This window comes from Branchiostoma lanceolatum, chromosome 8 (genome assembly GCF_035083965.1).
Source record: "Branchiostoma lanceolatum isolate klBraLanc5 chromosome 8, klBraLanc5.hap2, whole genome shotgun sequence".
Classification (NCBI taxonomy): domain Eukaryota; kingdom Metazoa; phylum Chordata; class Leptocardii; order Amphioxiformes; family Branchiostomatidae; genus Branchiostoma; species Branchiostoma lanceolatum.
In genome coordinates this window covers 19141140-19162675 of record NC_089729.1, presented here as the reverse complement: position 1 = coordinate 19162675, position 21536 = coordinate 19141140, and the positions used below count along the sequence as shown (strand labels likewise).

At 41.1% G+C, this 21536-nt stretch overlaps 2 protein-coding genes across 2 annotated transcripts in view; one reads left to right on the top strand and one right to left on the bottom strand.

Annotated features, from left to right (window-relative positions):
- Window positions 1-911: 911 nt before the first annotated feature.
- Window positions 912-9751, bottom strand: LOC136440930 (NXPE family member 3-like). Its single transcript, XM_066437116.1, has 7 exons — window positions 9672-9751; window positions 6827-6961; window positions 5423-5653; window positions 4489-4713; window positions 3835-3945; window positions 3486-3623; window positions 912-2053 (listed from the first exon to the last, which is right to left on the bottom strand). Exons 2-7 carry the CDS (start codon window positions 6946-6948, stop codon window positions 1216-1218), a joined length of 1665 nt encoding a protein of 554 aa, XP_066293213.1. The 5' UTR covers window positions 6949-6961; window positions 9672-9751; the 3' UTR covers window positions 912-1215.
- Window positions 9752-11448: 1697 nt separating this feature from the next.
- The window catches only part of LOC136439554 (NXPE family member 3-like), a 33638-nt gene continuing 23550 nt past the window's right edge, over window positions 11449-21536 (top strand). Inside the window, exons 1-2 of the mRNA XM_066434973.1 lie at window positions 11449-11471; window positions 14781-15011. Of these exons, the coding sequence (XP_066291070.1) occupies window positions 11449-11471; window positions 14781-15011 (254 nt within the window). The remainder of the gene's footprint in view (window positions 11472-14780; window positions 15012-21536) is intronic.

Genomic DNA, 21536 nt, shown 5'->3' with positions numbered 1-21536 from the left:
CAAGAAACGTATTCTGTTTTGTACGAAAGTCCGAAGCGACACAGCGAGAAAGCTTGCAAACCGTTTCCAAGCTTTCTAAAGTTATTTCCAAGCAACTATCTCATAAACATTGCCCAATTCATTTCGAGCGCAGTCGACTGAAACTCAATTTCCAAGGCTGAACCCCGAGGCAGTGTTTCCAAGGCTGCACGAGGAGTTTTCAAAGCTGTGCTGACGGTTCTACGCAAACAGCGGAGGCCCTTGACACCCAGGCTCATTTAAACGATACGATCCTTGGAGAGCACATCACAACATCCTGCCAGTAAAAAGTGCTCCCAACAGCAAAAGGGTAACATTAAACATATTTTTTTCTAATGTAACATCGCGATTCTTTTGATCTTCATGAAAAATCGAGGCATTGTTTGGATGTGCCTGTGTGTTTGTGTGTGTGTGTACATGTGACATGTGTCCGTTTTTGCTACCCGCAGATATGTGGTCAGTAAGAACTTCTGATTGGATTGTGGTGATGATTGGCATGTGGGTACCGGGTAGGTTTTGGCAAGACGAAGGTCAAGGTCGACTTTGGGACCCAGGTGTGTGGCCTTTGCATAGTCCTAGTGTTTTCCACAATATTACTTTAATTACTCTCCAAGCAGAGCATGGGTTTCGGCTGTTTTTTGACGTGCTTTTAGGCGTTTTTGTCGGGCTTTCTACTTTGTCATCTTTTTTTTTTTTTGTCTCGCCAACCCAAGTCGAAACCCATGCTCTGCTTGGAGAGTAGAAAAATTAACAAGAAGAAAAAAAACATGAACAATTCAGGACTAATATGCATATCTGATATAGAAGTGCTATGAATTATTTAAGTGGTAAATAATTGAAATCTCAAGGCAAATATGCCACCGAGAACCGTAATTTTTAAAAGTTTTTTTTTTTTTTAATTTCCTCACTGGTAGGTAGTACAGTTCAGAGTTGGTAGAACTGGTGGTCAGTTAGGCATGGCAGGTATTCCATTGAAGAGCCTAAAAATTCAAGGAATCGTTGTTTTTGGTCAATTAGTCTAAAATTATGTTTTCGCAGGTATGTACTGGGCAGTTTAGACTCTGGCTGGAATACAATGTAGCCTAATAGTATGTCATCATGATTTTTCAAACCAATTATTGAGGCAAGATAAGGCAAGAGATTTATTTAAACTAAGAAATCAAGTCAAGTCAATTAAAAGAATGAGATTTTCGACAATTATTGACAAATGTACGACAGCATGTACAGAATCTCCTCCCTAATGACGTCATCCGCGGGGTGAGTTGTGTCCTTCGCAAACTGACAATCCGTCATCTCCCACGCATCCACAAAAACAACCGGTAACCCTAAAAACATCTCTCTTATAATCAGGTACATTTGAAAGGATGGCCAGTCGTCAACGTTCAGAATGGTAGAGCCGGCTGTGTTCGGAGGTTTGATGACGACAGTGCTGTTTGGATGTCTCTTGAGAAGACGCAAGATGGCGGCCCGAACGGTTCGAACACGGGTGACGTAATCAACAAGCGGGTGGCTGTTGAAGTGGAAGCCAATAGTCACGACTACAATGTGATTGGGTTCATTGATGTCATCGATGATTCGTACAAGGTTACTGAGCAGGCTAGTGTTGATCCAAGCCCATGTATTTATCGGTTGACCGTGGGCTTGATATCGTGACGTAATGTTCCACATCTTCTCCTCTGCGTACAAAGGCCCGGCAGTCTGGGATAGAAAAAAGGGGCTTTTTCTGACCCTCATTTGCATGTACTTTGCCATGAAGTAAAACCACTGTCGAGTGGTCGAATCCCCAAGGAAATCCAACACTGAATTCTGGAGACATTTCTTCCACTCCAACGCGGACGATAATCGTGGTCCCCAACAGACGCGTGACACCCATTGGCCGTTGTGATAGTACCCAGAAGGCACCGGGGTAGGAAGACCCGGCATGCATTTCGGTAGTTGCTCAGTCAGGTTGCCATCTTGTTGTCCCACCACTGAAATTGTGGGTGTGTCACCTTTTCTGATTTTTATGTCAACATTGATAGCCCTGAGGTCACGCCTGTAGAAAGATATAAAAATACAAACGATTTTACACGTATTCATCTTGTACATAGCTGCAATAAGATGTACCCAAAGGTAAATGAAAAGCAGTCTCGTGGCTAGAGGCAATGATATTGATTGCATAATAGCTAACCGAAATTGAAACGTCGACGGCTTAAATTTCGCCTAGGTTGGGTGAAAAGAATAATTTTATGTTTCCTATCAAGACGACTTGATACCAAGGGATGGAGACCATTGAGTGACCCAAATTGGATTTGTCTGAACCATGTTTTCATTAGATTTAATTAAAAAAGATCCATAATTTTGTAGTATGAAAAAAAATGAAAACACATTTATTCATCATGAAGTTTGTTTTGCAATGGTTGCTCAATGGACACCCCAAGGTCACCACCGCCGATTTCTGTCTCGTTAACGGTCGTCGCTATTTAAAACGGTTGTCACCTATGTGAATTAGAATGCTCTATTTGAATAGTGATGTTTTGTGATGTAGTTGGTTTTTCGATAGTTCTCTTTACCATTTATTACGATATTGCCGTACGGGTGTAATTGAAATATTGCTTGGAATACGTTTTTGCTTCTTGTCACACACACACAAAGGGTTTTGAATTGCTCGGATATTGTATCGAATGGTCTGCGGTATCGCGACGACCGTTTCAAATGATGACGATCTTCTTGGAAATAAATTTGTTAAATATTCATACTGATAATGCGTTTGAACATCTTTTGCTTAATGGGTCGTCTTTCTTAACTTCAAATATCAATGCGCAAATTTTATCAGAAACTCAACTGTAAATATTCGATACTAAGCGTTTTTATAATTAATTTCTTTTTATTATGTGTATCATTGTTTCTTTCGCACTTCGGTTGCTGTAATATTCCGTTGCTGTTAGTGTTTCATGTTTTGTTTCTTGTGTTTAGTGATGTCGTTTAAATAAGCGTGTTCGCTTGAGTGTGGCATCACTGTGTTTTTTTTTTGTTGCAATAAAAAAATGGTGACGACCCTTAAAGGATGGTATAGCAGTTTTATCCCCCGAAAATTGGATTTTGAAAGGAAATCTATTTAGTTATTTCCATACATTATTAGTTCAAACAACATTATCACAATGATGCAAAAATATGGCATCTTTGTGATGTGAGAACGAACTGAAAATCGTGGCAGGAGTTTTTGTAGCCTCGCGAAACTAAAGAGATTATCGTATGGTATGTTTTTGCACGGCTTCAATATGCTCAAAGTATGAAGTTTAATTACAGAAATATGCCAGACAGCATTTGCAAATGTCAGTACAATAAATATTTTAGCATTTTTTCATTTCTATTATTTGTTCCCTAATATTGCTTTGGTTGCCTTTAACTAGCGAGACGAAAATGCGCGTCGCCACCTCAATTTAAATAAGTATTTATCATCATTGCTGAAGATAAATATATATCACCCTTGCTTGAAGTACTGTCTTTCCTCCTTGGTCACTCTCAATTCCTGCAGTGACAGGAACCCAGCGAAGCCATGGTACACCGACTGGTCACAAGACACGTTCAGCGGCCTTTCACAGTACCACTCAACCGACGCATAGCTGTAAAGGAAGCAAAAAAACAACTCTTTTACTTAAACACACACACGAATAAGCAACACCATGGCTCATTCCATAATATAGGCTTGAAAACGACATTGAGAGAGAAAGGATTTTACAACATTTATCTTGGGCTAATTATATACACTATTAAAACCATGATGGACATGACACCAAAATGACAGTTCGTGCGCAATATCTTGTCTGCACTAACCGATCTGAAAAGTCACAGATCCCGCCTCCTTCGGGACTCTGTAGATCGTTCCTGTGCGAACCACACCAGCCATCCGAGGTTCCGTTCCCAGATACGTACCTTCGCCTAAACCTACGGACAAAAAAGGCATCAGAACTTGAGATGTTCAAAAAATTGTTTTTCCTAGAGATATCACAGAGTGAAACTCGTTGCCACCAAGTACTGTAAGACCATCACTAGATAGATTTAAACAACGCTTGCATCTAGATTTTCAAAGGTTGGGTGTGACAGTTCGTTCAGTGTAGTATAACCAGCTGCTGTCACTCCGCGTGCCTGCCAAGCTGGTGTGTTACGCTGAAGTATGGTTCTACTATACCGGCTATAAAGATACAGATGTAAACTGAGCCAAAGCCGTCAACTTTTTCCACGAACCTAAGGAACAAATCGATTTTTAGGATTATGGGAAAAGCACAACACGCAAAACGAATTGAAACAATTAATACAGAAACCTGCTGAACGGGTACCCTAGAACAGCAAAATCAAAGATAAAATAAACGAACGATCGCACACACATTCCCTCACTCACTCACTCACTCACTCACTCACTCACTCACTCACTCACTCACTCACTCACACACAAATAAACACACAGATATACAAGATGAATCTGCCTACTTAGTCCGGTTAGTGGGAAACTCTTCCCGGAGTCGCTTCAACAAACGGACTGCGCTGGAGGAGTGAACCATCCGCACGCTGACGGTGACGTCACCTTCCCACAGGAGCCGAAACGTCACGCCGTACGTCCCGTTGCCGAAGTCTCGGACCCGGCCGGGCGCGCTGGACTTGGTCCCCTCGGTGTAGATTTTCGCACGGAAGAAGTCTCCTCCCTGAGTCTTCTCTCTTCTGTTAAGGGAATAATGACATCAGTAGCCTGTGTTACACAATCTATCGCTTTCATTGGCTCACTGGGCCTCCACGATAACTCTAACTGAAAGGATCATTCCCTTTTCTAGAGTCACCAATAGGGGGGCAGAAACCTTTAATCACTGCGGAAAGTCAAGGTGCGTATGATTCTATCAGGAAAAGTCTTGAATAAACATTATCTCCTCATTGACAAAAACGTCGGATGGGCGTTTGAAACGCTCGGATGGGCGTTTAATTAAAACGCTAAAAAAATATTTTAGTTAAACACGTACGTATAAGCAATACTACAGCTAATTCCGTAATAAAAGCTTGAAAGCGGCATTGAAAGCAAAAGGGATTTCACAACATCTATCATGGACTAACTATATACACGATAAAAACATGTTGGACATGACACCAAAATATCAATTCGTACGTATTATCTTGTCTACACTAGAATTCCTTCTGAGTCGGAAAAAATGTGAAGCCTTAATCACTAAGGTGCCTATGATTTAATCAGGAAAAGTCTTAAATAAACATTATCCCCCTATTGATGTTTGAAACATCTGAGATTAAAATCCAGTAATCCGGTAGTAAAGACTCAATTTTATTCTTCTTTCGGACTTCAGAGCTGTAACTAAGCATGTCTTTTGACGTCATATATAAAATGAAGACGTCACTACCTCCCTGTGAAGTTATGACGTACCTGTTGCGCATGTCCTTCGCACAGATCATCACAGACAAAATGTCGCCGACTCTGTAGACAGACCCCGGATGTAGGATGTGAAACTCCGTGAACTCGGCTGACGTTGCCGTGCCGTTGTCTGCTGGAATATCGAGGTAGCTGCCCGTAAACTCCTGTAGGTGGCTGGCGAGCCGGATGCCCTCCTTGTCTGGGGCGGTGTTGTCACCAGAGCCGTGTAGGAAAATATGCCGGCTAGAAATTAGAGGAAACAGTGATGCATGGATGGAAAAAGTGTCAAAACTCTATTTTCTGACACCGCAAGAAATCTTATCTTTAGGCGCGCTTTAAATTTATAGCATGCGTAAAGGTTGATTTTTTTCATAAAAGTATGCTTTACGTATGGTTTTCAAATGTTTCATATTTGTGGACCAGGTTTCTTGCAGTGTAACTACAGGAAATAGTTGTATCATCATTATGTTGGAAAATCAATATGTCACAGTGGTATGTTGTTATGGCAATCTTTCACTTTCCTGATAAAGTATGGTATCAGGTTACCGGGGCTCGGTCCCGGGGGAACCTGACGTTAACTGCAACATTTTGTTCAAAGGATCAAACAACCTCTCGAACATGTAATGAAATTAGCCAATACCTCAAATTCTCAAATCCTACCAATTTGCTTGTTGCATAACTCTATCTGAATGTTTTCTTAAATACGCCAATTTGGTTGTTTTAGAGAAGGCGTTCGGGGGACAAATAAAAATGATTGAAATTTTATCCCAAACGTGACCAAAAAGGCCTAAGGACTTGTACATTCTAGACGTTTACAGTAAGAATAGATTTTGTGTCTTAGGACTTTTCAATCTCTCATTCAAATCATTTTTTACGACCGAATTGCGCGAAATAAGGTCGAAAATTCTATTTTTTTTCACACTAAAAGATCTGGGATTTAAAATTTCTGCCGCCTTAAAACAATCCCTAAGACACAAGTTAGGAGATATCAGTTGACGATGGTTTAAGTTCCCAAAACGTTAAGGTTAGATTCCGTGTTTGTACAAATACCATGCTGCACGAATAGGGCAAGCGAGTGATACATATGACTGGCACCCAAAAGGGGCAAACTGTACCACCAAATATGGCATACCTATATTGCAATAGGGGGTTATTATAGACTCACACCAACCCAAGCCTCATTTTGGTGCATGACCCTGAGCTGACCCCAGGAAATAAAAAAAAATGGCCGCCCTAATTGGCAAGAGGTCTCTTGATACCAACGTAAACACGCCCTGCAACATTTAACTTCACTAACAATACTGCCAGTAGCAATTCAGTTCCAGTGGGACGTACTCATTCATATTTCATAACAAAGACAGGCTGACGTACAAACATGAATGCTAACTATGGACATGTAAATAACTCATTAGTGACCTTAGAGGAGCTGGTCCGCGAGAAGAGTTGTTGGGACGAAGTCGCCAGTTCACCCCACACATCAACAGGTAAACAGTCGTTACCATGGAAACAATCACAACAAATTTGAACTTGTCGTTCATCTCGTTACCCCTGCTGCACTGACAAAACAAAGGAACGATTGTCAGTCCTAGTCTTCAAGCAAATTTATTTTTAAAGAACATATTAGATACCTAGTGTAGTGGGGCCTAGCGTATTCAATATGGGATTCAATGTCAATGATACATGAAAAGTATAAAACTAGAGTATGTTACCTGGTCCTGTAGGCCAACAAGCCTGCGTCACGTAGCAGCAATCAACGAGTCTGCGAACTCAAAGTGATATTTCTGGCAGCAGCAAGGTTTTTTGTCCTCTCGATCAGTGCGCAACTTTCAGAAATCAGCTGATGTTTACGGGTCAGCGAGTTCCAGAATCTAGCAGAGGGAAGGTTTTTGCAATGTTATTTTGAGCTTCAGTGACATTCTGGTGATGAATGAATAATAGAGGCGGCCTAAGGTCGTTCATAGCGTGAGAGGGGTGGGGGGCTCAATGAGTAAGTATGACATTCCTGTATGGAATATCACGGATGGATGGTTGCTGCGACATTGATCAAATCCTGAATAGACACAAATTATGAGTAATACTTTTAATATTAACCACGGAGAATGATACGCATGGAGTCCGTTGGTACAGCTGATCAGTCATATTATTATGCATAAAGATATTCGGGAAACATTAAACCGAAGGTCACCATTTCAGGAATGCGCCGAGGGTGCATTTTCATGTCATCAACTGGCCTTGTTAAATGTAACTGTAAAAAGCCTTTTCTTTCTCAGGAAATGTTGTCATTTTGGATCTAGAAGTTACAGGTAAGGACTATGGCTATTTTATTTTGTTAGAAAAATACCACGTTTGTAGTGTCCGGTACACCCTAGAGTAAGTGCAGTTTAGATGTGATCATTCCTTCTGAAGAGAGGTCAAAGGTCATAAAGGTTCATTTTCATGCTATTCCGCTAGGGATCGGCTCAAAATCACTTGATGGACACTTAAGAGGTCAGACTACGCTGCCAATGACAGTCTTGTTGGGAATAACCCTCAGGTAGGTGATTTTTGGCTGCCTTTTTCTCACATGTTTCCTATACATATTATATGGATACGAGACTGGAATGAACCAACAATTTAACCTACGCAAACATGGAGTTTACTTTGCACGACAGAACAATGGCGCAATGATGCTTTATGAGGTTTTTCCGAACATGGCAACTCGACAAACGAGACCACCCGGATCAAACATTAGGGCGGTTAAACAATGGAAAATATTCCACCACTGCGTCGCAACATGGGTTAGGAATGTTGTGTCGCGGATATATAAAATCGGTAGCCATGTAAAGGCAATGTGCTCTAGAAGGTGGAGGGCCATGGACAGAGAAGACGCTTGGTTCCAAAAGTTACCGACCATATTCATACAGACATAAGCTACTAATTTTAAGATACTTCCGAAGGTACCTACCGAGCCAGAATAGGTCTCCACAGTCGTCAAGGTGCGTGCACGTTTCCCCCCGATTGCTACGGATAATCAACTTTGTAATGCGTACAATCTACTATAGAGTCACTGGTGTAGTATAGTCTCTACCATACCAGCAAGAGTTCGGGACCTCATATCTCCATGAACTATTCTGATTATGCAAATGACTTACACATATCACTCACTCACTCACTCTCTCCCATAGCTTAGTCAGCCGTCGGGGCAGCAAAGCGTTCAGTTAAGGGTCTCCACTGCTGGCGGTCTTCCGCCAGTCTGGTCATATGGTTGGCTGGTCATATGGTTACACATATACATTCTAGTAATATATGCTTGGTCATGTACACCTTTAACTGAGCTACACATGTCGCAATATTGACAGTCGAGTTATTTACCACTTAGATGAATTATGGCTTTTTTGCATCAATTATGCGATTTAGGAATTTATTTGCATAATTGGTATCTGTTTATGTTCCCCCTGCCATAAAGTTCATATGTTATATGTATTGCTATGGGAAACACTGCAATTATAGATTTTCCTCATTAGTTATGCAAATTAAGTTATGATTTGGATAATTTGTATTTCATCATGTACATCTCTGTCTATGATACCTGCATACTAAATACCAAGGAAATCCGTCGTTCCTTTGCACATTGTCCTTTGAAGGTTTTGTAAAAAAACACCCCCTGCAGTTTCAGAGCAAGCTACTAGGTGGATAAAACCTTCACCACTTCTTTTGTACATCACAAGCTGTTTGCTACAAAAAAATCAAGACCATAGCACGTTCAGGTCAAAATATACAAAAGAGTTCTGCTACAGTACCAAGGTCACAAGCCAGCGGGCCCTAAATCAACCTTTACTTCCGTCTTCCCAACACCTACCCACCACCAAATACCACCATAATCCTTCCAGATAAACAAACAGACACACAGTCACGCGCACAAACACACACGCACAGAGACACACACACACACACACACACACACACACACACACACACACACACACACACACACACACACACACACACACACACATCCAAAGCGGGGAGAATGATAATGGCAGGGAAACAAGGCCACCATAGGGTATTATTTGCCAGAGTAATTCAAGGGGAAATTTTAACATTACCGCGGACTAACACTCCGCGCCAACTATTCTCCCTAATTTTGCCAAATCCTTCTCTCTGTAACCCGTAGAAAGGCATGGGGGGAGGCTATGTATAGTAGCTTTTTAGTATCTCTCCACCCACCACCTTAGATCTTAAACATCGAAATCTACCAGATTGGGCTATACATATTGCATACCTTCCGAGGCCGATCTGCCAATAGCCACGGTTCCCGGTAACACTTTGCGGAACAAAGACCTCCCGACCGACCCCACCTCCCTAACCATTGTTAGGACTGGTTCAGGAGCTAGGTCGGCTGGTGTTCGGCGCGGTTGGCTGGTGTTTTGGCTGCGCCTGCCGAATGTTTTGAAATTTTCCGATTCCCGTCAAAAACATTAAGCTGTGCACACGAGTTCTGGAATGGGTTGGCCGGTGTTTGGCTGGTCGACTGGTGTTTGGGAGTAAGTCAGTAGTGGTGGCCAGGGTGTGTTTGGGAGTCAACTTTGACTCTTGACCTAAAACTGGTCAGACTGCTTCCTACGTATACCGTAAAAACAAAATCAAGATACGTACATGTAACGTTACATTTTTCAAACTTGAATACCATAAAGCATGTAAAAAGAATCGAAGCGATGAAACGTGGTATCACAACCAATTTTTTTGTTTTGTTTCTGCATTCAATAAACACTGATGTCAACATTAAAATAATCATAGATCCGGGTTTATGCAACACATCAACAGTAGAGAAAGGACGTAGAGACCAGGCTTCCTGTATACTGGGCATGGGATTGAAGGTAGACTGACTGTGACTACGCGATGCTGGCTCTGCTCGCTTGTTGGAATTATGTTCGAGTATTTAGTAATTAATGATGTGACATGGGACCTATATGCTATCACATACGTTAAAGATCTCCTAACTCCACTCCAACGTATCTAAAGGAAGTACGGTCTCATTATACCATGTCATACTAGCTCTACCCAGGACAACATGGTAACCTGGCGAACGCTCTTTGCTTAACTTTGATCGATCATACCTCTGTTGTTTCTTGATCAATTTCAATGATGTATATATCATTACAAAGTTTGTGTGATTTTCTTTCCCATGATACCGAACTTAATATGGTTGTAAATTAATGCAACGAGCACCAGACCTACTTATGCGAGCAGGTCACATAAAAAAAGTGCCCAGATTACCCTACTAATGTCAAACGCTCAATTCAGTATTTTTTTCTTCTACTGGTAGCACGTGGCTTTTGTACGAGGGTAATATGAAACTTAAATCAATAAAACACACCAACATAAAAGCCAAGGATAGTCTTCATCCAAATGAAATAAAAATAAACGTATGATGAAGGTGGTTTAATACTGAGTACACAAGCCATGCACTGTCATCACAGCCCGGCACATCCTCCTCATGCTTGTCACCAGTTTTGTTACGCGGCCCCTGGCTATTCTTCCACAAGGAGTCGTCGCAGGTCGACCAGTGTTGTACTGTTGATCATTCTTGCATGCACAGCTCGCCCAAGCTGATCAGTGATCTGAGCCTGAGACTGCGTTCAATTGTGTTGAGATCTGGGCTGCAGGAGGGCCATTCTATCCTCTGTGTTCCTGCATCCTGGAGGTGGTCTGAAATGACTCTCATTCTGTATGGACGTGCACCATCATCTTGCAGATCTTGCATATTGCAGAGGTAAGGATCTTGGAAATGTGACCGGATTGAGAGAGGTGTCTCTATGTCTTGACACATCGAGGTTGCTTAGGATGATTAGCCTGGTTTTTCCTCTGGCAGTTAACGTTTTACTGCCCCACACCATGACACTGACTCCAACAAAACAATCAGTCAATCTGTGCAACTGTAAGCGTAGGGTTCTCCTCGTTGCCCACACTTTCATTAACCCATCCATCAGTCTAAATAAATCTACTCTTATCTGTAGCTGTGAACATAGCATTCCTCCACACACTGTTCCATCCACGACATGGATAACACCACCACAAATGGGTTTGGCGCTGCGCTGAGTGTGGTCTGGGTATCATAGGAAAGGAAACTACACAGGCTTTCCAACGATATATAATGCATTGAAATTGATCAAGAAACAACGGAAATATGATCAATCAAAGTAAAGTTTCCAAATTTTTTGTGCGTAGTTTATATATAGATTTCTATTTCTCAATGGAAACATTCCTCAAAGATCTAGAATTTGTACGGCAAATATATTCCCTGTGAGGCATGAATCGGACGACAATGTTAGAGATATCCTATCGATGATCCGCCACGGTATTTATTCTGCATGAAATGAAGCAGAACCTGTCTGGTCTCTCTGGAGCTTATTGTGCGTCACCTCTGACATGGGAGTGACACGCGGACATGATAATGAGAGGCGCTCGCTTGTGGATTGGACCATTTCAAAAGCAGCCTACGCTTTACTAGCAATTTATGGATTACGCTTTACGTTAAATAAAGGTAACTGTTACGGTTTACGTAGAAAGAAAGCGACCAATTACGTGTTACGGCTTATGTACTAATTACGTTAATTTAGGGCGACTGCCTACGGATTACGAAGACAAAAAAGGCTGAATTACGCTTTACGAAAAAGGGTAGACAGGATCCTGACAGCAGTGCAAATTTTTCTACTGCCGACAGGATGATCCTGTCAGTATTGCAGATTTTTCCATTACTGACAGGATTTTCCTTTTTTCTTCAAAGAATCGTTGGCATATGCTACTGTACCAACGGATAATAGTGTTTCACTGGATGTTTTACAATTGTAACTACAGTGTTCATCTGGGCGTATACCTATGCGTGGGACGTACGTATTTAGGATGATCGTAGTGGTGGTTGGTCTCTAATGCCCTGTTAAACTTAAATTTCAACATGCGTTAACGTACAACGCGTTCGAACGTCAAATCGAGTACATGTCCAGATAACTCCAAACCTAGGCCTACCTAACCTGAAATTCAGTCTAGAATACTTCAGATCGTCGTTAGGCCGGGCGTAATAGGCCGGGCACTGTACGGGGCGGAATGCGTTTTCCGCTGCCGGATATTTGGCACCCGGTAGTACTTTGCCGCTGTAGTTCGCCACAACGACCCCGTGTAACTCTACCGGCCACTAGAGATTATCACTGCGGAGGAAAGTCCCTTCAGCCCCGAAGAGAGGCTGGCCAATCAATGGACTAGATGCGATGTTACTCCAACCATAGCCGCGGCGACATCTCACTAAATATACAAGCAAACACGAGTCACCACGGCTACTCCCACCGGAGTTTTCTAGATTCTACGCCGAACTTAGCTATGAGTTACGCGTATTAGTCCCTATTGACTTGACGTGCAAGTAACACCAACAGCCGTTCGTTGTCACAACTCGGAATCACTTTGTATGCTGAAAACTAAGCCGTTTGAACCGGGTCTTGAGGAACGGACTTTACAAAGTACCCCTCCCATCGGGTATACTGATTACTGAATCTTTGCCATGTTCAATAAATCCCATGAATTCACAGACACGTGTGATTTTGATCTAAGTAGTATGAGTCCTTTGTAGTTGTGCGTTTCTAACATATGGAGGAATAGCAGGCAAACACTTCCTTTTTATCAGGAAATTTAGATTTTCAACATAATCCTAGCAGAAGCAGAGAAATGTCTGCTGCTTACAGGAAAAGTCCTGTCGGCAGTGGAAAAATCTGCACTGCTGACAGGATGATCCTGTCGGCAGTGCATATTTTTTTCCCTGCTGACAGGATCGTCCTGTCAGCAGTGCAATTTTTTTCTACTGCTGACAGGATCATCCTGTCAGTAGCCACTTCATTTTGGCGATAGAACTCGTCTGATAGACGTTCGCGGCATGTTGTCCGATATCGGTATAACTCAATAGACAGCAGATCATGGATTTGAAATTTATTAGGTGGTTTTCAACGGGAAAATGAAAGTCAAGTTCAATAATGAGCGGTTACCTATGGTACTGCAGCTGGACTTCAAAGTCTTTTTTTAGTCCAAGTTCTGGATGTGCTATGGTCGGTCGTTATTTGTGAGTGGTGGATAACTCCTAAGGCAGGAAGGAAGTTGTGTAAGTTTGGCTCCCCTAGCGGCTTGTTTCAGATTAGTTTTAAGCGTATCCGTCGATGTATAAGCTGGATGTTGTTCACTGGGTTGGTTCGTAAAAGGAATCGGCCTCTGAATTTGTTCTTGGTGCCGTTTTTGTGTTTGTGTTTGTATAGCATGTTCGAGAGACTGTGGATGTATCCTTGTGATATTCCAAAGGGTCAAGGCCGGGGATACCACCTCCCCCACACCCCCAGCTGCTTTCTAAGGTTTTGGACATGGTATAGTTTAATTCGTGAGTGGTAGATAGTTCTTATGACAGGGTATGAATGGCAAGGGTGAGAGAGGACGTGGGGTTCATAGTTAGTGGGATTATTCATTTATTAACCTTTTCTGACAGCTGGTAGCTATAGACATAGTAAGTTTTGGGGCCATGGCCAATGAGAAATATCAATGAACTACAATTCAAAACTATCGAAAAACTATACTATTTCACGGAGTAAGAGATCTTTGAACTTTTCTTTTATTAGCAGTCACCCTGAGAAACAATATATCAATGAAGAAATTAATCAAATTAAGATCATTTCTCTCCCAAAAATTGTCTGGTTGGAGACCGGGTTTGACAATCGTTCCTTTGTACTGTCTGCAGGAACGAAGAGATGAACCACAAGTTCAAATTTGTCTCGACGGTTACCATTATGGGAACGGCTGTTTTCCTGTTGTTTGGTGGGGCAAACTGGCGACATCGTTCCAACAACCCTTACCGTGGACCAGCTCCTCTAAGGTCACTATATGAGTTATTTGCATCTTACATTCATTTGATAGACTTTTAATTCGTTCCTCAATCTGTCTTCTGTTACCATATATGTATTTTTAGCAGTTTCGATCAATAGAAATTAAAGACAAATTAAAACTTTTTACAACGACGCAAATAGGAAGCATAATGTATATTCGCCTTCGGGTTCGCTTGAAGCCAATCTAAATTATGTGATTGTAATTTAGTCGTCAAATGTTAGAAATGCAGTCTACAATTTTAACATCGTTACCTGTAACGTTACATTACAAAAGAGAATGTCCAACAAACATTGTGACATTGTGGAAGGTTACCAACATGTTACCAAAACGAGGGCATATAAATTATAATTCTTTGTGTAGCGAAGAACCCGGAATATATCAATTTAATTTACCAATATGAAGAAACTATCAATAGAATTTGAAAAATATATTTTGGGCGATTTTTCTATCTACATGACACTGTTGATATTTTTTCCAGCCGACATATATTCTTAAACGACTCTGATAACAACACCGTTCTAGACTTGGAGGGGGTCCGGTTCGGCAGCCTCCTACAGGAGTTTACGGGCAGCTACCTCGAAATTCCAGCAGACAAGGACACGTCAACGTCAGCCGAGTTCACGGAGTTTCACATCCTACATTCTGGGTCTGTCTACAGAGTCGGCGACATTTTGTCTGTGATGATCTGTGCAAAGGACATGCGCAACAGGTACGCCATAAAGGCCCTGTCACACTTGTGCGTATAACATGAGCGTGTGAGTTTCGTGTTAACATTTTTGACATACGCCGGCGTGCGCCCAATACGCACCTAATGCGTTTCTCAATCGTTTTGTGATAGTTTTAGGCACGCAGGCACACGCAAGGCACGTCCCTGCACGCCTGCAAGTACATGGACGTCAATTGCAATACTTCGTGTATGGCGTCCCTAAAAAAGTGAGGATCCAAATGATAAAAGTCTGCGTGAACATGCAATTATATGAATGGGAAATTTGCTTTTAGCCAGCCCGACTGATCTCAAGAATGAAACCGATGAGAGCATGTTTGAAACTACCTGAGATAATCAGGTAAATTGTGGCAATCGCGCGCTTGTCCGGGCGTGTAGTCGTTGGATTTGAGTTGTGCGGTGGTATGCTTTCAGCTGTCTTCTGTGGGTTACAGCTGAGTATTTATTCATCTATTTAAATGTCTAAGGAAAGATTGTAATTGGCATAGACTTGTAGAATTGTATGCTTTATTGTACTGGGATTTTTTCCTGCATGATAAAGGGTGAATGTGCTCAACATAAAATGACTGACCTCGGTGGATTTCATTTAACTTCGTTACGAACACACCTATAAACACGTACTCTGTTGGGTTAAGGCAGCCCAGGCTCTAAAATTCGCGTTCAAGTTCGGCCGCGTGCCTGGCAAGCGGCTCGGCCGAACTCGAACACGGTTCGAAATGTTCCACTACAGAGCAATTCGGGGGGCGCAAGGTCTGTTCCACTGCCCAATCATATATATCTCAGGTGTACGTAACGTTATATAAATTGTTTTATAGGCCATGATTTGGATTGTATTACATTCTAAATGTTTCAATCAAATGGTTTGGAAGGTCTTCTCTACGAACATGTGCCGCGCCGAGTCCTACTAGTGCTGTTTTGACGGAGGTGTTCCAAATAGAACAGGGGGTTCTATATGTTCGATATGGTGTTCGAAGGGAACGGTCGTTACGTCACAGGTGTTGGATTTCGCAGGAGACAACGAGCTGCGTGTGTGAGATCGGGTTATGAGTTTTACGGCATTACGCGCGGCTCAAAACAACAGACTTGATCTTTGGAGTAATCAAATATTCTTCATTATAGCTTTCTTATCAAAATTGTCCGGGGCTATTTTGCATTAGATTTTGATTTTTTTAAACTGGGGCGAATTTTTAACGAAATATGACCCAAAAATAGTGGTTTCTGATGTTTTTTACTCAAAAAATAATTTAATCGTCATTTTAAACAAAATAGCCTAGGACAAAAATGATTTGTATGAGGTTAGCTATCTTCTTGTAAAATATCATAATGAAAGTTGGTGTTACCGCCTGCGCGCGTAAACCCATGAAATACACAGCTATTTTTAACCAAAATGTGTATTTCTAACCCAAAATCTAGCTGTAGAAAAACGAAAGTATAATTTATTCAATGCGTTTTAAGTAGTTCTAAAACTGTGTGAAGTTTCATCGTGGTGCGACAAGGCTATCGAAAGTTACAGGATATGTATTGATATGTATGGAATAATACTTCCTAGGCCAACTGAGTATTACTTCCTAACCATGAATGAGAAAGTAAAGTGATTTCATTTCCTCAAATACCCGCCAAGTGCCCTATCGCTTGAATGTAAAGTTTGAACATTCTGATAAAGAGATTGAATTTTAGACCGGAGCACTGAATTGGTCTATAATGCTTTATAAGTATGGGGTGGGGGGCGTAACTTTGGTCAGCTATTACTCCCTAACCATGAATGAGAAAGTAAAGTGATTTCATTTCCTCAAATACCCGCCAAGTGCCCTATCGTTGGAATGTAAAGTTTGAACATTCTGATAAAGAGATTGAATTTTAGACCGGAGCACTGAATTGGTCTATAATGCTTTATAAGTATGGGGTGGGGGGCGTAACTTTGGTCAGCTATTACTTCCTAACCATGAATGAGAAAGAAAAAGTGATTTCATTTCCTCAAATACCCGCCAAGTGCCCTATCGTTTGAATGTAAAGTTTGAACATTCTGATAAAGAGACTGAATTTTTTGACCGGAGCACTGAATTGGTCTATAATGCTTCATAAGTATGGGGTGGGGGGCGTAACTTTGGTCAGCTATTACTCCCTAACCATGAATGAGAAAGTAAAGTGATTTCATTTCCTCAAATACCCGCCAAGTGCCCTATCGTTTGAATGTAAAGTTTGAACATTCTGATAAAGAGATTGAATTTTAGACCGGAGCACTGAATTGGTCTATAATGCTTTATAAGTATGGGGTTGGGGGCGTAACTTTGGTCAGCTATAACTTCCTAACCATGAATGAGAAAGTAAAGTGATTTCATTTCCTCAAATACCCGCCAAGTGCCCTATCGTTTGAATGTAAAGTTTGAACATTCTGATAAAGAGATTGAATTTTAGACCGGAGCACTGAATTGGTCTATAATGCTTTATAAGTATGGGGCGGGGGGCGTAACTTTGGTCAGCTATTACTCCCTAACCATGAATGAAAAAGTAAAGTGATTTCATTTCCTCAAATACCCGCCAAGTGCCCTATCGTTGGAATGTAAAGTTTGAACATTCTGATAAAGAGATTGAATTTTAGACCGGAGCACTGAATTGGTCTATAATGCTTTATAAGTATGGGGTTGGGGGCGTAACTTTGGTCAGCTATAACTTCCTAACCATGAATGAGAAAGTAAAGTGATTTCATTTCCTCAAATACCCGCCAAGTGCCCTATCGTTTGAATGTAAAGTTTGAACATTCTGATAAAGAGATTGAATTTTAGACCGGAGCACTGAATTGGTCTATAATGCTTTATAAGTATGGGGCGGGGGGCGTAACTTTGGTCAGCTATTACTCCCTAACCATGAATGAAAAAGTAAAGTGATTTCATTTCCTCAAATACCCGCCAAGTGCCCTATCGTTGGAATGTAAAGTTTGAACATTCTGATAAAGAGATTGAATTTTAGACCGGAGCACTGAATTAGTCTACAATGATTAGTTTATAAGTATGGGGCGGGGGGCGTATCTTTGGTCAGCTATTACTTCCTAACCATGAATGAGAAAGTAAAGTGATTTCATTTCCTCAAATACCCGCCAAGTGCCCTATCGTTTGAATGTAAAGTTTGAACATTCTGATAAAGAGATTGAATTTTAGACCGGACCACTGAATTGGTCTATAATGCTTTATAAGTATGGGGCGGGGGGCGTAACTTTGGTCAGCTATTACTTCCTAACCATGGATGAGAAAGTAAAGTGATTTCATTTCCTCAAATACCCGCCAAGTGCCCTATCGTTTGAATGTAAAGTTTGAACATTCTGATAAAGAGATTGAATTTTAGACCGGAGCACTGAATTGGTCTATAATGCTTTATAAGTATGGGGTGGGGGGCGTAACTTTGGTCAGCTATTACTTCGTAACCATGAATGAGAAAGTAAAGTGATTTCATTTCCTCAAATCCCCGCCAAGTGCCCTATCGTTGGAATGTAAAGTTTGAACATTCTGATAAAGAGATTGAATTTTAGACCGGACCACTGAATTGGTCTATAATGCTTTATAAGTATGGGGTGGGGGGCGTAACTTTGGTCAGCTATTACTTCCTAACCATGAATGAGAAAGTAAAGTGATTTCATTTCCTCAAATACCCGCCAAGTGCCCTATCGTTTGAATGTAAAGTTTGAACATTCTGATAAAGAGATTGAATTTTAGACCGGAACACTGAATTGGTCTATAATGCTTTATAAGTATGGGGTGGGGGGCGTAACTTTGGTCAGCTATTACTTCCTAACCATGGATGAGAAAGTAAAGTGATTTCATTTCCTCAAATACCTGCCAAGTGCCCTATCGTTTGAATGTAAAGTTTGAGCATTCTGATAAAGAGATTGAATTTTAGACCGGAGCACTGAATTGGTCTATAATGCTTTATAAGTATGGGGTGGGGGGCGTAACTTTAAGTCAGCTATTACTTCCTAACCATGAATGAGAAAGTAAAGTGATTTCATTTCCTCAAATCCCCGCCAAGTGCCCTATCGTTTGAATGAAAAGTTTGAACATTCTGATAAAGAGATTAAATTTTAGACCGGAGCACTGAATCGGTCTATAATGCTTTATAAGTATGGGGTGGGGGGCGTAACTTTGGTCAGCTATTACTTCCTAACCATGAATGAGAAAGTAAAGTGATTTCATTTCCTCAAATACCCGCCAAGTGCACTATCGTTTGAATGTAAAGTTTGAACATTCTGATAAAGAGATTGAATTTTAGACCGGAGCACTGAATTGGTCTATAATGCTTTATAAGTATGGGGTGGGGGGCGTAACTTTGGTCAGCTATTACTCCCTAACCATGAATGAGAAAGTAAAGTGATTTCATTTCCTCAAATACCCGCCAAGTGCCCTATCGTTTGAATGTAAAGTTTGAACATTCTGATAAAGAGATTGAATTTTAGACCGGAGCACTGAATTGGTCTATAATGCTTTATAAGTATGGGGTGGGGGGCGTAACTTTGGTCAGCTATTACTTCCTAACCATGAATGAGAAAGTAAAGTGATTTCATTTCCTCAAATACCCGCCAAGTGCCCTATCGTTGGAATGTAAAGTTTGAACATTCTGATAAAGAGATTGAATTTTAGACCGGAGCACTGAATTGGTCTATAATGCTTTATAAGTATGGGGCGGGGGGCGTAACTTTGGTCAGCTATTACTTCCTAACCATGAATGAGAAAGTAAAGTGATTTCATTTCCTCAAATACCCGCCAAGTGCCCTATCGTTTGAATGTAAAGTTTGAGCATTCTGATAAAGAGATTGAATTTTAGACCGGAGCACTGAATTGGTTTATAATACTTTATAAGTATGGGGTGGGGGGCGTAACTTTGGTCAGCTATTACTTCCTAACCATGAATGAGAAAGTAAAGTGATTTCATTTCCTCAAATACCCGCCAAGTGCCCTATCGTTTGAATGTAAAGTTTGAACATTCTGATAAAGAGATTGAATTTTAGACCGGAGCACTGAATTGGTCTATAATGCTTTATAAGTATGGGGTGGGGGGCGTAACTTTGGTCAGCTATTACTTCCTAACCATGAATGAGAAAGTAAAGTGATTTCATTTCCTCAAATACCCGCCAAGTGCCCTATCGTTTGAATGTAAAGTTTGAACATTCTGATAAAGAGATTGAATTTTAGACCGGAGCACTGAATTGGTCTATAATGCTTTATAAGTATGGGGTGGGGGGCGTAACTTTGGTCAGCTATTACTTCCTAACCATGAATGAGAAAGTAAAGTGATTTCATTTCCTCAAATACCCGCCAGGTGCCCTATCGTTTGAATGTAAAGTTTGAACATTCTGATAAAGATATTGAATTTTAGACCGGAACACTGAATTGGTCTATAATGCTTTATAAGTATGGGGTGGGGGGCGTAACTTTGGTCAGCTATTACTTCCTAACCATGAATGAGAAAGTAAAGTGATTTCATTTCCTCAAATACCCGCCAAGTGCCCTATCGTTTGAATGTAAAGTTTGAACATTCTGATAAAGAGATTGAATTTTAGACCGGAGCACTGAATTGGTCTATAATGCTTTATAAGTATGGGGTGGGGGGCGTAACTTTGGTCAGCTATTACTTCCTAACCATGAATGAGAAAGTAAAGTGATTTCATTTCCTCAAATACCCGCCAAGTGCCCTATCGTTTGAATGTAAAGTTTGAACATTCTGATAAAGAGATTGAATTTTAGACCGGAACACTGAATTGGTCTATAATGCTTTATAAGTATGGGGTGGGGGGCGGAACTTTGGTCAGCTATTACTCCCTAACCATGAATGAGAAAGTAAAGTGATTTCATTTCCTCAAATACCCGCCAAGTGCCCTATCGTTTGAATGTAAAGTTTGAACATTCTGATAAAGAGATTGAATTTTAGACCGGAGCACTGAATTGGTCTATAATGCTTTATAAGTATGGGGCGGGGGGCGTAACTTTGGTCAGCTATTACTTCCTAACCATCAATGAGAAAGTAAAGTGATTTCATTTCCTCAAATACCCGCCAGGTGCCCTATCGTTTGAATCGTTTGAATGTAAAGTTTGAACATTCTGATAAAGAGATTGAATTTTAGACCGGAGCACTGAATTGGTCTATAATGCTTTATAAGTATGGGGTGGGGGGCGTAACTTTGGTCAGCTATTACTCCCTAACCATGAATGAGAAAGTAAAGTGATTTCATTTCCTCAAATACCCGCCAAGTGCCCTATCGTTTGAATGTAAAGTTTGAACATTCTGATAAAGAGATTGAATTTTAGACCGGAGCACTGAATTGGTCTATAATGCTTTATAAGTATGGGGCGGGGGGCGTAACTTTGGTCAGCTATTACTTCCTAACCATCAATGAGAAAGTAAAGTGATTTCATTTCCTCAAATACCCGCCAGGTGCCCTATCGTTTGAATCGTTTGAATGTAAAGTTTGAACATTCTGATAAAGAGATTGAATTTTAGACCGGAGCACTGAATTGGTCTATA